Source organism: Natator depressus, chromosome 6 (assembly GCF_965152275.1).
Source record: "Natator depressus isolate rNatDep1 chromosome 6, rNatDep2.hap1, whole genome shotgun sequence".
Taxonomy (NCBI): domain Eukaryota; kingdom Metazoa; phylum Chordata; order Testudines; family Cheloniidae; genus Natator; species Natator depressus.
In genome coordinates, this window is record NC_134239.1 from 94,434,381 (window position 1) to 94,450,013 (window position 15,633).

A 15,633-nucleotide genomic window follows, 5' to 3' on the forward strand; every position below is an offset into this window, starting at 1 on the left:
TGTTATGTCAAGGAGTAAATAACATTTCCTTATTCACATTCTCCATACCAGTCTAGATTTTATAGACCTTTATCATTTCCCCTCAGATGGAAGCTGTTCAAGACCCCTAATCAGTTTTGTTGCCCTTTTCTGAACCTTTTCCAATTCCAATGTATCTTTTATGTGATGGGGCAACCAGATCTGCATGTAGTATTCAAGATGTGGGCATACTATGGATTTCTATTAAGGCATTATGATATTTTCTGTCTTATTATCTATCCCTTTCCTAATGGTTCCTAACATTGTTAGCTTTTTTTTTTTTATTTCTGCTGCACATTGAGCAGTTGTTTTCAGAGAACTATCAACAATGAGACCAAGGTCTCTTTCTTGAGTGGTAACAGCTAATTTAGACCCCATAATTTTGTATGCATAGTTGGGATTATGTTTTGCAACATGCATTACTTTGCATATATCAACATTGAATTTCATCTGCCATTTTGTTGCCCAGTCACCCAGTTAAGTGATCCTTTTGGGAGATCCTTTTGTAACATTTTGTAGCCTGCTTTGGACTTAACGGTCTTGAGTAATTTTGTATCATCTGCAAATTTTGCCAGCTCACTGTTTATCCCTTTTTCCAGACCATTTATGAATATGTTTAAACAGCACTGGTCCCAGTACAGGCCCCTGGGGGACAGCACTCTTTACCTGTCTCCATTGTAAAAACTAACCATTTATTCTTATCCTTTGTTTCCTATCTTTTAACCAGTTACTGATCTATGAGAGGACATTCCCTCTTATTCCATGACTGCTTGCTTTGCTTAAGAGCCTATAGTGAGGGATCTTGTCAAAGGCTTTGGAAAGTCTAAGTACACTATATCAACTGCATCATCCTTATCCACATATTTGTTGACCTCCTCAAAGAATTCTAATAGATTGGTGAGGCATGATTTCTCTTTACAAAAGCCATGTTGACTCTTCCCCAACAAATAGTGTTCATCTATGTGTCTGATAATTCTATTCTTTACTATAGTTTCAACCAGTTTGCCTGGTACTGAAGTTAGGCTTACCAGCTTGTAATTGCCAGGATCGCCTCTGGAGTCTTAAAACAAACTGGCACCCCATTAGCTATATTCCAATCATCTGGTAAGGAAGCCAATTTAAATGACAGGTTACATACCACGGTTAGTAGTTCTGCAATTTCATATCCGAGTTCCTTCAGAACTCTTGTGTAAATACCATCTGGTCCTGGTGACTCACTACTGTTTATCACTTTGTTCCAAAACCTCCTCTAATGACACCTCAATCTGGGGCATTTCCTCAGATTTGTCATTACAAAGAATGGCTCAGGGGTGGAAATCTTCCTCACGTGCTCTGCAGCGAAGACTGATGCAAAGAATTCATTTAGTTTCTCCACAATGGCCTTATCTTCCTTGAGTGAGGACTGGAACACTGCTCTGGATGAAAGAGTCAAAATTGATGTTTGAGTTGCTGGAAGAGGGTGCATGGCCTGCCTGAACCCCGAACCCATCTGTTTCTTTCTGTAGGATCTGTGCCCCTTTCTGTGGTAGTACCGCTGTTTTGGGGAAGAGAAAGGCTGCCCAAACGTGCACTACAGATGCTACTGCAGTTGTTGCTGTTGAATGTCATACCGGGTGCATCTGCAGTGCCAGTGTTTACACCCCCAAAGGACCTAACAGTAGCCCTAGCATCCTTTAAGGAGTGCAGTCTTCTCTGTTTTATCTGAGAAAAGTGGCTGGCAAATCCTCAATGGCCTGCTGGCACTGGGAGCGATGCTCAAGTTCTGCACACAGAAAGACCTCCTCATGGTCACCGCAGAGGCCATCACTCTGGCTGAAGTATCCGTGACATCCAGCATGGACTGCCAAGAAGTCTAAGTCTCCAAGCTGCTCTTGGTGACAAATGTTTGAAATTTCTTCCTCAGGGAATTCGCTGGTCTACAAATTTAGATATAGTTGTCCAGCTGACAGTCACATTTGGACAGGAGGGCCTGCTGATTAGCAATTTGCATCTGTAAGGAAGAGGAGGTGTAAATCCTTCTGCCCATCAGGTCCATTCACTTAGTCCTTGTCCTCAGGAGTGGACTTAATATTGCTCTGTTGGGCTCTATCGTTCACCGTAGTTACTACCAAGGAATTTGGGGCCAGATAGGAATAAACCCCCTCAAATCCCTATGTGGGAATGAAGTAGCACTTTTCCATGCGCTTAGCTGCAGGCAGAACCAAACCTGGTGTGCTCCAGAGGACTTTAGCGGCGCAAGGAGCACATTGTTAATAGGGAGGGCAACTCTCCAAGGGGCTGATGGCTGCAGAATATCCACTAACTTGTGAGTGTTCTCCTGCTGGGACTCCGCTTGAATACCTAGGAAAGTGGCCTTGCCCAGCAACTGGTCCTGGTATGCCTTGAAATCGTCTGGTACTGAACGGGAGGTAGAGCCCTGCATCGCAGAATTGTCCAGGGATGGGGATGAGGCAGTTAACTGTGCAGTGCTGGATCCTGCTCCTGGGCTGACAGGCCTGGGCAGGATGACTTTGGAGGCTTCAAGGGGAAATTTCACCGGTACCTGGACCTGTGGTGGATCAACTGTTACCACCACAGACCTGGTTGGTGACCTCAGCTTCGAGTGGGACAAGAAGTGGGACCTCTGTGACCCAGGAGTGCCCCACAGAATCCACAGAGGCCAGTGGTATGGATAGGGCATTGGTGGCCAGTAGGCATTGGCCAGGGGACCCAGTCCTAAGCACAAGATGAGCGTCAATCCTGGTACCCTTGGTGCTCCATGCATGGCCCTCGCTCAGGCAATGGAGAGCAGGAGGAGTAAGATCCTGACTTAGACACCAAGGAGTCCCAGGCTTTGTGATATAGCGGTGGGATAAGGGTGCAGCCAGTCTGACTTATCCATAGCCCAGAATGAGGAGGGGGCTGGTGCTCACAGTGGAAATGGTACTGCTGGCACCAAGTACGCTTCCATCATTTCCAGTGCTGAGAGTGGTGTTGGTCCCAAAGTAAGGATCGGTACCAAAAGTAAGTAATGGTGCTGAAGCGGAGACTGGTGACTGCTGCCACGGCAACACTGGTGGCGCCAGTCATGGGGGTACCGGAGAAGTTCCTAGTACCAAGGAAGTCCTCTGTGCCGACTCTGGTACTGGCCCCATTTCCACTGAGTATGGGGTGCAGTGCTGACAGACCCATAGGTTCAGCCAAAGGGGCTATAAAAGATACAGCCCTGGCAAAGTCCTGGACTGAGGGAGAGGTTGGGACAGAAAGGCAGAGGAGGTCTGCTCCTGCACCACTGGGGTGATAGCAGTTGGTGCTGGCATTGGTCTTGTCGGTACCAGACTCAATGGATACCCCCAGGCTGGAACCGATGTCAACAGCACAGCTCCCTGCGTGGTGGTGGGAAGAGGTTGACGGGACCTCTTCCATCATGCACACTGGCATTCACGCGGTGCTAATCTACTCTCCTTCTGGAGGAGAGAGACGAGTCCCCACAGGACCTGGAGTGGCCTCGGTTGGCCTTATGTGAAATTTTCCTCAGAGCACTCGATGGGGAATGACTCCTCCATCTCTTCAGAGAGGTGCCAACTCCAGGATGCAAAGCGGGAGCACTCTTCGAACCCAAGGGCTACCTACAATGTGACTAAGGCCTCAATGCTGAAGTAGGCTGCATGGCCTGTTTGAGCAGGTGCTGCTTCAGACAAAGATCTCTTGCCACTTGAGTCTGTTTAGTGAACGATCTACAAATTGAACACTGCTCTTGACATGGGCTTTGCCTAGTTACACCACGCACCGCATGTGGGGATCGTTACTGGGAATCCCCCCCCCCCCCGACGTTTTAACTACAAGTAACACAAAGTCTAACACACACTATACTGGGGTACTAATAAACTATATACAACTAGAAAAAAAAAAAGTCACTGAATAGAGGATTGTGAAGTTGAAAACTGCAGAGTTCCGACTCCAGCTATGGGCAATAAGAAGGAACTGAGAGACGCTGGGGTTGCATATAGTCAGGGGTGGGGCTACAGCCATCAAATAGGAGCATCCCCCTCCCCGGTACTGCTAGGCACATTCTCTGACTCCAGCATGCACATACCTAAGTGGAATACATGGCTGCATCCACTCAAAGAAGAATCTAATTCACTGACCAGGTCAAACACAGTTACATACAATTACAGATCAGTGTTACATAGCAGCTCCATGTCTGCAACAAGCATTATAGCCATTTTAAATATTGGAAAATGGAGGTACAGAAATTAAGCAATATGCCATAGACTTGGTATATGGTACTTGTGCAGATCTGGCATTACAACCCTGGTTTCCCAATTCCCAGTGCCTTACCAACTCTGCCTCCCTGAATTAGCAGATGCAATGCCTGTGTGTGTTCAGGACAGCATTTGGAATTAAAATACAAAGAAGCAGGACTTTATATATAGTTTTAGCCTATGGTTAGAACAGTTTGTTATCAGAACCAAAGTATCTTACAGCATACAGAGGTGTAACTTTATTTCACAGGATTAAAGACACAGTACAAAATGAATCTGTACATCTTTCTATTAACATAATTTGTTTACACAATTATATTACACTTTACCAGCCTTTATACTGAATTTCCTTAAATACAAAATAAATTTTAAAAATCCCTATAATACCCTCTTAACAGCTGCAGCTGATAAAGACAAAAAGGACTTTTGCCAGTAGCCCTTGCTTGCCTTTACGTACTTGTAGTAATTATCAAGTCATACTAAGCCTTTTCCTTGTTGTATATTTGTGAATATTTTCTGGAACCCAAACATAAATATCATCTTATGGTTGCTTATTTAAAAAGGAAAGAGTTGGTGAAGTTGAGCTTTCCCCTGTAATAACAATGTGCCAAACTTAATTGGTATATTGATGGCAACAGGATTGGTACATAATATTTTTGAACACTATAAATGCTCTGACAATACATTTAACCTTCTTGAAAAGTCACACGGAAAGACAGGTTGATGAGTTTTACTTCAGCAAGTTTATCACAACAACCAAAGTCTCATGGAAAAAGTTTCACTTTTATGTTTTGAAAAAATGATTAAGGACATTTATATTAACACAAGCTCCTTTCTTCCGCTACTTATTCCCCATTTAAAATTATTAGTCATAGGGTGAAATATTTCCAAACAAATGAATAATGACAACTGATGTAAGCAGACCCTTGGACAAACATCACCAAGGAAAAAGGTACATGACAGAATCCTAAATTCTCAACTTGGCAGTTAAATCAACTATTTTAAGAGTTTTGTTTTCAAATTACAAGCAACATTTTTAAGTTGATAGGTACATAAGGTTAGTGATTTGAGGTCACTGGAATAAAATTGTCTCCTCAGATCTTCATCTTCCTAATTTCTTTCCACATGTAGAACTCCCACTGATGGCATTTGGGTACTCTACTGTTCAGTACAGTAAGCACTGGGAAGATTACATAGGTAAAGTTTGCACTTAAAACACTGCCGTGTGTGTGTGTGTGTGTGTGTGTGTGGGGGGGCGGCTATAAAATTATTTAACCCTCAAAACACACTATGGTTCACATTCAGAAACCCTGTTCTCATTCAAGCTTCCAGAATAAAGAAAATAAACCAAGCAGAATTTAGGGTCAGTAGATTTTTAACCAAGTACAATCTCAAATTATCACTTATTTCTGACTGAAGTTACCTAACTTCCCAGTGGTGAAGTAGTCAGAACTCGCATATTAGCCTTCAGAGTTAGGCAGGTGCATACACAACTTTAGCAACATAACTTCATTGAATTAGAAACAGAATTTGAATGAACTGCCACACCAAGTGATCAACTGAATTTTATTTTAAACCCAATCCCCCTTCAAATTGCTCTTGCACACAACTAGAAAGACAAGGTGTGCCACTAAAAATGAAAAGATGCTCTATAAAAACAAATACCAGCAAGATAATTAAAAACCCACTCCTACTTACTTAGGAAATTGAAAGAACTGGTTGATAAACTGTGTGCACAACCTGAAATAATTCAATATTACTAAGTCTTATTTTTGTAAGAAGCAAAAATATGCTGCAAAGTTTGGAGCAGAACAGTAAGGGATTGTCAGAAAAACTGAACCACCTTGTAGGCAGCGGACTTAGAAAATTTACTCATATTTCTTTAATCCCTGAGTTAGTTTGATGTTATTCATATTAACTAGTTTCTGCTATTATCACTTTATTCAAATGGATGCCATTTGACAAGATTAAGCGATGGTCAACAGTGGGGAAAACTTCCTTATTGCTTATGTTGTACTTCTCAAAAGGCAATTCTATAAAATGAAAAAATGTTTTGATGATATATTTCCTTCTGTTGATTTCTTTAATGTAAAATGTGTCAGCTATGTGCAAAGCCAGCTACGAAAGACTGCTGTTATAAACCACATAGCTAGGATTAAGCCATTAGAATTTAGCTCTATTAGATTATGGATATACAATGCATTCAGTGGTGGTGAATTGGAAAATGTTTTCCATCCAGCCTTTAACTACCTCATGCTGAGCTAGAGAGATCTACAAAATCAAGGGAAGAGGTAAAATACTGCAGAGGGAAAAGGTCTGGAAGTTCACTGAATTTTTTTTTTTAAATAATGCAGGTACTGGACTGCTATACATTTTAATCAGACCATGTAGAAATTCAATACTGTTCCCTCTCAAACAGAATTGAAACATCCTCCTGCCTCAGAATGCAACTCCCATGAAGACCTAGTGAGATTCTGACTCCACGCTCTTGGAGTATCTAAAAGTTTTTTCTGCATTCATAATACTGCAGTCAGCCACAAAAAACATTAGCTTCCAGAAAAGAATATTTAACCCTTCTCCCAAAATGCAATGAGTTAACTGCAAAGAGACCTTGCCCATTCAACTCTTTATAATACATTATGTACAAAACGATCTCAGTTTCGAAGCCTTTTCATACAGGCTGGTTCTTTCTTAGATGCTGATCTACTGAACAAAAGCCTTTAAAAAGGAAGCAGTTAACTCTTTAAATGCACAATGTACGATCTAGAGGAAGCATCAGAGTCTTGAATATTGAAATTTCATTTTGCTTTAAAATAGTGTATCCACAGGGTATAGCATTAATTTGGAAACAAATATCCATATCTGCTACTGAGAAAAAGGAATACAGATTTCTGCCTTCTTCCCCCCGAAAGCTATTCTCCCATATTTACTTCGTGCATTTAGCTTCCAAATGGTTATGATCACTTAAAACAACTATCAAGAATTTTACAAAACAAGAACCTTGAGTTTATAGGTCAGATTCTCTACCCCAGGGTGGCACCTTTGCACTGCTCTGGTGACATGAAGGAGCCATAATCCATTAGGACCACCTCCACTCTAGATGCTCCTGTGTTCCAGTGAGGGGCTGTTACCAGCCGGCACATTTCCGAGCAGTTCTTAGGCTGCTCTGAAGTGCAGCAATGCTGATGAAAATCCAGCTCCAATAGTAGGGAGCTGGAATTCACCCCTTTGTACCCCCTTCATTTAGATGTGCTCAGCAGATAGAGGCAGATTCTCTGCTGCACCCACTATGTATGTAGCAAGATATGTAGATTTTAGCTGCATAAAGACCTTGTGATACAGGTCATTTCCATTGTACTTACTGACTGGATTGCTGAAGTTGTAAGACTAGCTGGAGAAACATGAGAGTCCCACCTTTTAATAAAAGAAACACTAGAAAAATAGTCTGCCTATAACTGAGCTGAGAAGGCTTCCGGCTATGTCCCCCCATCAAAGTCTTTTCTTAATACTAATTCTTGCTGCATTCTACGGTTAACCATTCTCTCCTTACTAGAGAGACAAGAATAAAAAAATAAAGCAGGAAGACTAACAAATTGCCTTTTTGCTCTTGTGCTAAGAAATCCCACAAGTTGCACAGAGGCTACAAGAAAATATTCACCACTTTTCCAAATGTTTGTGGAGGACATTCTGTGGAGGATTTTTTAAATCATTCTTTTATTTTACAAATGCAATCTATCCCTATTTGCCTTCTGGAATAGAGATTGGCCATTAGCAAAAATGTATGCTGCAAGGAAAAAACAAAACCCCAAAAGTGCAAATCACAAAGAACAAGAAATTTTCTCACTAGTTACAGATTTTGCTTTTGTTTTTGCTTCTTCTGAATGGAAACATTCAGGTCAAAACATCAAAGGCAAATAATGAGACTACGTGAACGGCGAATAATTAAAATAATTAAAGAATAATTAAAATAAGGTCTGTAGGAATACTTGGGATGCAGACAAGAAAAAAAAATTCTCTCAGTTCTAGAGGATCTCTTTTTTACTCAGAAGAGCAGAGTTCACGTTTTCAGCCTTCCAACATTTTTTTCTTTCTACATGGGTCAGCTCCTGTTAGCCAATGTTTTCCACACACTTTAAGAGATGATGAAAAAGGACTTTGAATAAAGAGAAATTGGATATAGCAGGCATCACTTTTGTAGTAGCACATTTGTGTTTCACGAAAAAAGCCATTGTGTTATTCCATTGGCACTGAAATAACATTCAAATCAGTCTAGAAAAAGTTACTTATCCCTGAAAAAAGGCATCATTCTAAGCAGCTTTCAGAATTTTATGCTTCTTTGAGCCTCTTTTGAAGGGAAAGGACCATTGATCTGTTCTAAATCACAATGAAAATAGTTTCTGCTGGAGAATACAGTTCTTTTCATTGAGATTCCGGTTGCTGCTATTGTGGCGGCTGATGTTCTGGTGGAGGTTCTTGTTGCGGCACAGCTGGCCGCAGCCCTGCCAGTCTGGGGATAGCTTGATGTTGCCTCTGTCTGTAAGCTATAACTGTTCCTAGGAGCAAAGCGATGATAGTCATAAGGTAAAGGTCCCACTCAGGTCCCAACAGCTGGTCCATGTCAAGATGTGACAATATCTCTCTGACCTAAAAACCAAAACAAACAACTCACCATTATGTTCTTCTGGCTGCATGAGTCAGAAATGTCATAGCAGTTTCAGACATCTTTAATTCTGGGGAAACCACCTGCATGTTTTATTTTTAGCAGTTTTCTTTTAATACACCAGTACCAATATTTGTCATTACAGATTAACCAAAATCAAGCTCCCGTTTCAACAGCTACAACAGGAAATGCTATGCACTATAAAATGAACACCTGCAACTTCTTCTTATGTGGTTACATATCTTTCATGTGAGCAAAGCCTTTAACCCACCAGTCTTAAGCCTGAGGCAAGAATAACCCATGCTGCCACATTAACAAGTAGAAACTGTTCTGCTCCTCCTTCAGACTGAAGTTTTTTTTCTATCGCATTTTCTTCCTTGGAGCTCAAGACTTAACATCTGCACGAAAACTACAGGAAAAGAATTTTGCAGTAGTTCAGGTATCATTTGCTTATTTTCTGATGAATGCTGAAGTTTTATTATTTTTTTCTTTTCATTTGCTGGAGCCTGCCAAATGTCCTGAACAAAAGTGCAGAAGTAGAAACCAGAAGTGGAGAAACAGAGAGAAGGGGATGATGGTCTTATGCTTATGGCACTGAACCAGGTTTAAGGGAACTGAATCTAGGCCTCCTACTCTGCCCAGACTTCCTGTTTGACCATCAGCAAATCAATTAATCTCTGTGCCTCAGCTCCCTTTCTGCAAAATGGGTATTATCATTGCTCTCACCCTTTGGGTGTCCTGACCTTAGGGGTGTTGAGGGAATACATTAAATTAATGAACATCTGAGGCAGTCAGATAATATGGTGATGGGGGCCATATAAGTACCCAGACAAACATTTCTTTAATGCCCATCACTAAGCACTATGTGGAGACCCTGTTGAGAGAACAGCACCATAATCGTATTGATAATAGTTTCTGACTGGGGTGGGGTGGAATTGTTATGGTTGCGTATAAGGGAGTGCAAATACAGTATGATCAAGCCACAAGGAAGGAAAGCAAATAAACACTGGCATGCTGTTCCTGGGATGGTAAGGTTAATTCTGGGGAAACCTGCCCACATAAGTTACCAAGTTTTGGGCGAGGAAAGTTCTCTTGAAGGGAGTATTAGCACAGCGTCTAGAACACTGATTGGGGGATTAATTATTAGGATAAAATGAGTATATCCCACACAATTTCCTGCAACTGCAGAGGTAGGAAAGGCATTGTTTTCCATTTTTTTGGAGACATAGAAGAAAACAAGACAGTGCAGAAAAGCTTATCCTAAAAGGTACGGAGTTTGGGGTGGGGATGTGATGCTTTGCTTCCACTTCTAAGGAGGTTCCAGAGTTAGGAATAAAGATTCCTTGCCATCACTCTTAAGTGTCTGCATTACTTACATTGGTTTCTCGTACATACTGCAAGGAGTAGACAATCCCGAGTTTACAGAGTGCTAGGAAGACAGGAACTTGAGCATCTGGGCTGGCTTCAGCTGCCATGTCATAGAAGCGTTTTGCAAGGTGAATATCCTGTAATTAATACATAATACACTGAAATCTATTTCCAAAGAAATACAAACAAAATTAAGGTATTTAAGCTGGCAGTTACTTCAGGGCCAAGAGCTTCCAATACCAAAAGGAATTTTTATACTTTGCCTGTTTGCCAGATAAGAGCCAATAATGCCCATTCATTAAAAAAAAAAAAAAAAAAAAAAAAAAAAAAAGCCTTTTCAAAGGAAGAATTGTTTTGTGGCCAACTTTATTTCATTAAGATCTGTTCTACCCCACCTCCTTCTGTTTCGGGCCATGTATTTGCATCCACATCCATACTCACATGCTGTGTGAGTAAAACTGTCGAAATTGATGTAAGAGTGGCTGTTCAATCAATATATTTTAATACACACACAGAACTTTGCAAAGCAGTAGGGGAGCCTTCATCCTAAAACACCCTTCTGCAGACACTCCTTATAGCAGACTGGCCAAATACATTAGAGAATATCAACCAACCAAGCCCCAGTATTTTAGGCTTCATTGAATGCATTTTGGAATGCAACCCTAACTATGCAGATGCTACCAAGTGACTCCATAATCTTTCTGCTTGCTGCTACATGACAAAGCCTTAATTTATATTGGAATTTTAAGAAATACAGAAAACCATCTTATATACACCTTGTGCTGATAGGTTATATTAGCTATTTTATTGTTGGTTGTTTTATTTCAATAAAAGAAAGAAAGGTTGAGAGAATTCCTTAGAAATCTCCCCTAGCAAGCTTTTTGTTCAAGGTGATAGAGAACACTTCCCTTTTCACACTTGTGCTATACTAGCAGTAATAAGGGAAATGAAGTTAGCCATAAAGTTTGTTAGTGCTTTTAGTTAGAATCACAGCTGTTGTGTTCAGTTTATACACGATTTTATACGCATTTTGTATTTCCATTTCTTTCTGCTATTTTATGAAGGAGAATGTTCCTTACACAAAATATTTGCTATAAATTTGTTAGGTGCAAACTCAATTTTGAACATTAACGATACCCAGTACTTGTTAAAAGCAGCCCCCCCCCCAATCAAGAGAGTCTTTTTTAGAAAGAAGCTAATACAACATGGTAAACTCATTTTTCTCAAATATTAAACCAATGCAGTAAAAATAGTTCTTCTCAATCCATTCTCCATCCCTTGAAAAACTTCTGTTTTTAAATCCATAATCAAGCATCTCATTTGGGACAAATTCTAGAAATATTGATGTTAACACCATTTTTTTATTTATTTTTACAAACACTTCAAAAATCGAGAACTATTGAAGTCTGGAAGCACTTGTTTAAATTAAAAAGCATGAGTTGACTAACTAGTGAAAATGAAAACAGGGTATGTTCATATCCTTACTTACTGTAAACACAAACTTGGGCTTTCCTTTAAACTTTGTAAATTGCTGTGTTTTCTTAATTGAAAGAGTCTTATTTCTAATTTCCTATTATAATTCTTTAATGTGAGTAGTGATCTGTATTTTCTTTAATACTTAAGAAGCTGCCTGAAATTCCCTCTCCCCCCACACATACTCTCCCCCTCCTGCCCCCCCAGGGGCAAATAAAGATTGTTAAAAGAACACTAAGGTTGCAAAGCCAAGCAATCAAATTTTAGGTAATGCCAGAATTAAGGCTGCCTATGCAATTTTTGGAAATTTTAGATGGTAAAATTTAATAACTCTACAGAGCCCATAGTAATGATTTTTGAAAGGCTTATAATATTGCCAAATTTGAATAGATTTTCATGGAGATGGCAAAAGGTACATTTCTAATTTCAAGTCCCTGTTCCAAAGCATGGGGACACGAAAGCTTTTCAAAGAAAAAAGATTGTGTGATTTTTTTAAAATGAGCAAAAACATTTTCCTAGACTCATTCTTGCTGACCCATTTGGCTGAAATCTTCCACGAAGTATTCAGCCTGAGGTAGACACCCAGCATGCAAAATTTTTTCCCAAACAGTTACAGTTTAGCAAAAAGTTACAAGCAACTGAAAACAGGGTCTTCTAATGGGAAATGTTGGGCCACTTTCATAAGAGGAGTTGCTACCTGCTCTGCCTATTATTATTATAACATACACCCCCCCACACACATTAAGAGAATATTAAAGTTTCAAACGCAAATACTCTAAAATTATGAAGTGAGAGATTTACGATTGCCTATTGCAACCATAATTCTGCCTCCTTGTGAAACCAACCTATGCATTGAATAGGGAAGAGGTTCTGTGGAAAATCAGTATACTACCATGCAATTAAAGATACATAATACATACACATAAGGTGGCAAAATGAAGATAGCATAGCAATCACAAATCTGGCATTTCATAACTTTCAGTGGCTTGACTTGCCAACCTAAATAAGTTTTTTACATGCAATTTCCTGGCTTTTTGTGCGTACGTTAAGATAAAAAATTTTTTTATATCTGGAACAATCTGCACTCCACCCCCTCTCCCATCATCACAGTTTGAACTCCGAATCTTCAGCATTGCATCAAAGACTTCTATTGTTTGAGTTATAGGACTAATCACACTAGCTCACAACAGGAGAAGGCTGCCATCAAAGGGGGGGGGGGGATTTTTTGGAGAGAGGGTTACGGGTCTATGGAGCCATGTGCTAGTTCCAAGAAGTGGATTAGGGGGAGCTCTGGCTTGGTTCCTTTCTTTCCCCCCTACCCCACGTAATGTTCCCACAGTGGGAGACAGGACTGTTAAGGACATGTGCTGGGTCCGTGGCCTGGCTCCTTGCCATCCAGGTGTTCTGTATATTGTCTGCTGCTGTTTTGGCAACAGCAGGGGTCCAGCATTTTCATGATGAATTATCTTGGCATGCTGCCAAAAGTTTTCTGAGGAACCCAAGAAAGAGAAGAGAAATAGAAATTTTTTTTAAAAAAGTTTTCTTCCTGAGAAAATTTGAATGACTTTAATTGGGGATGGGGGGTACAAAACAAAAGAAAAACCAAAAAACCAAAGCACATTTGCCTGAGTGTATGCTGGATTTCAAAGACCTGCTGCAAAGGAGGTGAGAGATAAATAAATAAATAAAAAGATCTCAAGAATCCTTTCTAGATGGAAAGTAATAGGCAACACAGAGACAGGTTGCTACTAAATGCCCCTATAATAATGTATGAGAGTTCTGAGCAGTTCTTATATGTACATATATTCTTCTTTGGAAGTGTTAGCCCAGGAGATTTGGGTTCAATTCCTGTCTCTGCCACAGACATCTTGCAACTTTGGGGAAAGTCACTCTTCTCTGTGCCTCAGTTCCCCAACTCCAAAACAGAGATAATGATATTTCCTGCTGTCCACCCTTTGTCAGTCTATTTACATCCTATTTAGGCTTGTATATAGTGCCTACCACAGCAGGGACCAGTCTCAGTTGGGGCTTCTAGGGATTACTACAATACAAATATATTTATTAATAAATAATACTTTGAATAAAACTAATTACTTATATCAAGCTGTGCTCACCTGTTTGATGCCCAGTCCTTTCTCATGCATGTATCCCAGGTTAAACATGGCTTGGGCACTATGCTGTTGCTCTGATGCCAGTCGGTAGTGAATAAATGCAGTTTCATAATCAACATCGGTACCAAAGCCATAGAAATGGTAATCTCCAAGCTTAATTCTAGCAACAGTGTAACCTAATTAGAGGAAAGGCAGTACAAGTGTAAGAGACGAGTGAGATGTGCAAGGTGTTCTTCTAGTTTCATTTTAAGATGCACTGATGATTTCTAGAAAAGCATTTTGTTTCAATATGTCTTGTACATCGTATCATTTGCTTTATTTTTCTTCTTGCACAATGAAAACAGAATCTTATTCCCAAGGTGTTCATAAGAGCATCACCAGCTGAGCTGTCCTGCTTTCATGTAAGTGTTCAAAGTAATAAAATAATGAAGGGTTCCATATTCACAGCAGTATTAGCAAAATAACTGCAGTTTAAGATTGACTGAAGCCTCTGGGAAATCTATAAAATATATGTTTGGGTGTCCTGCATAATGGTTTGGCTACTATTTTATTTGCTAATTTTTTACCTTACATATTTTTACCTTACAATGTCCTTATATTGGCTAATTTAAAAATATACTCCCACCCTCACCTGCTCAGAAAAGAGACACTTTTACAGTTTTAGCTTTTTCAAAAAATAATTGTCAAATGGGTTGGTGTGTTAGTCCTTTTCATACATCAATTTTTCCATGTTTCCAATGTTTTGTTGGAGCCAACACTGTAGATCTGTGCCACATGCCCAAAGGCTTTTGGTATGTCTACAATATAAACGCTATGGCAGCACAGGTGCAGCTACACTGCTGTACCACTGTAACGTAGACACTTCCTACAGCAACACAAGGGGTTTTTCCATTGCTGTAATAAATGCACCTCTCCCAGAGCTGCTACCCAAGTCAATGGAATTCTTTCATCAACCTAGCTGCATCTACTGTGGCCTAGATGCCTTGTGCACTGCAAACTAAGATATCACCATATGCAGTGTAATTGTAGCTGTGTCAGTCCCAGGATATTGGAGAGACACAGTGGGTGAGGTAATATCTTTTACTGGAGATCGAAAGCTGGTCTCTCTCACCAACAGAAGTCGGTTCAATAAAAGATATTTACCTCACCCACCTTGTCTCTCTGATACCACTGAAATATACCTATCTCTGGGTTGAAGGGCACCAGGTAAGCACTACAGAGCATACCTGATGTGGTGAGGAAAGTTTCCTAACCACACACAGGTAAACCTCTACTTTTATGAAAGGAGCCATGGGACAGTCAGTGGCTACAGTGTGCAGAGCCTCAGTTTATAAGGACCCATTCCAGAGATCATCATCACAGTTAACTGCATGGCACTCTAGCTTAGAAGGATGAAAGGCTGAATCAAGCCTGAAGGGATTTAAATCTGGAATTCCAGTGAGCCTACGTAGTTCAGTGTCAGCGCTTAGATCATTAAATTATGTCTTTCAAGGATCAGTTCAGAGATAGTTAAACCAACATATGCTTGGAAGGATGTGCCATCTGAAAGAATCTTAAACATTTGACTTTTTCCTTCTTACCCAGTCTCTCTGTAAACAGCACCAGGACTTACTTTAATCTTGGCCAGTGGCCAGCAAAACAGCTTTCTGAAAAACAGATCTGTTCTTTGAGTCACAGGAAAACATGACCCCCAAGAGATGGGCTCCAAACCAGTGAGCTATTGTTTGCACTCAAATCAAGGCCTATTAAACAGATTTGA

At 40.3% G+C, this 15,633-nt stretch overlaps 1 protein-coding gene across 1 annotated transcript in view; it reads right to left on the bottom strand.

Annotated features, from left to right (window-relative positions):
• Window positions 1-4,520: 4,520 nt before the first annotated feature.
• Window positions 4,521-15,633, bottom strand: part of SEL1L (SEL1L adaptor subunit of SYVN1 ubiquitin ligase) — a 58,180-nt gene continuing 47,067 nt past the window's right edge. Inside the window, exons 19-21 of the mRNA XM_074956071.1 lie at window positions 13,878-14,050; window positions 10,299-10,427; window positions 4,521-8,906 (exon numbers count right to left, since the gene is read on the bottom strand). Of these exons, the coding sequence (XP_074812172.1) occupies window positions 8,703-8,906; window positions 10,299-10,427; window positions 13,878-14,050 (506 nt within the window). The 3' untranslated portion in view covers window positions 4,521-8,702. The remainder of the gene's footprint in view (window positions 8,907-10,298; window positions 10,428-13,877; window positions 14,051-15,633) is intronic.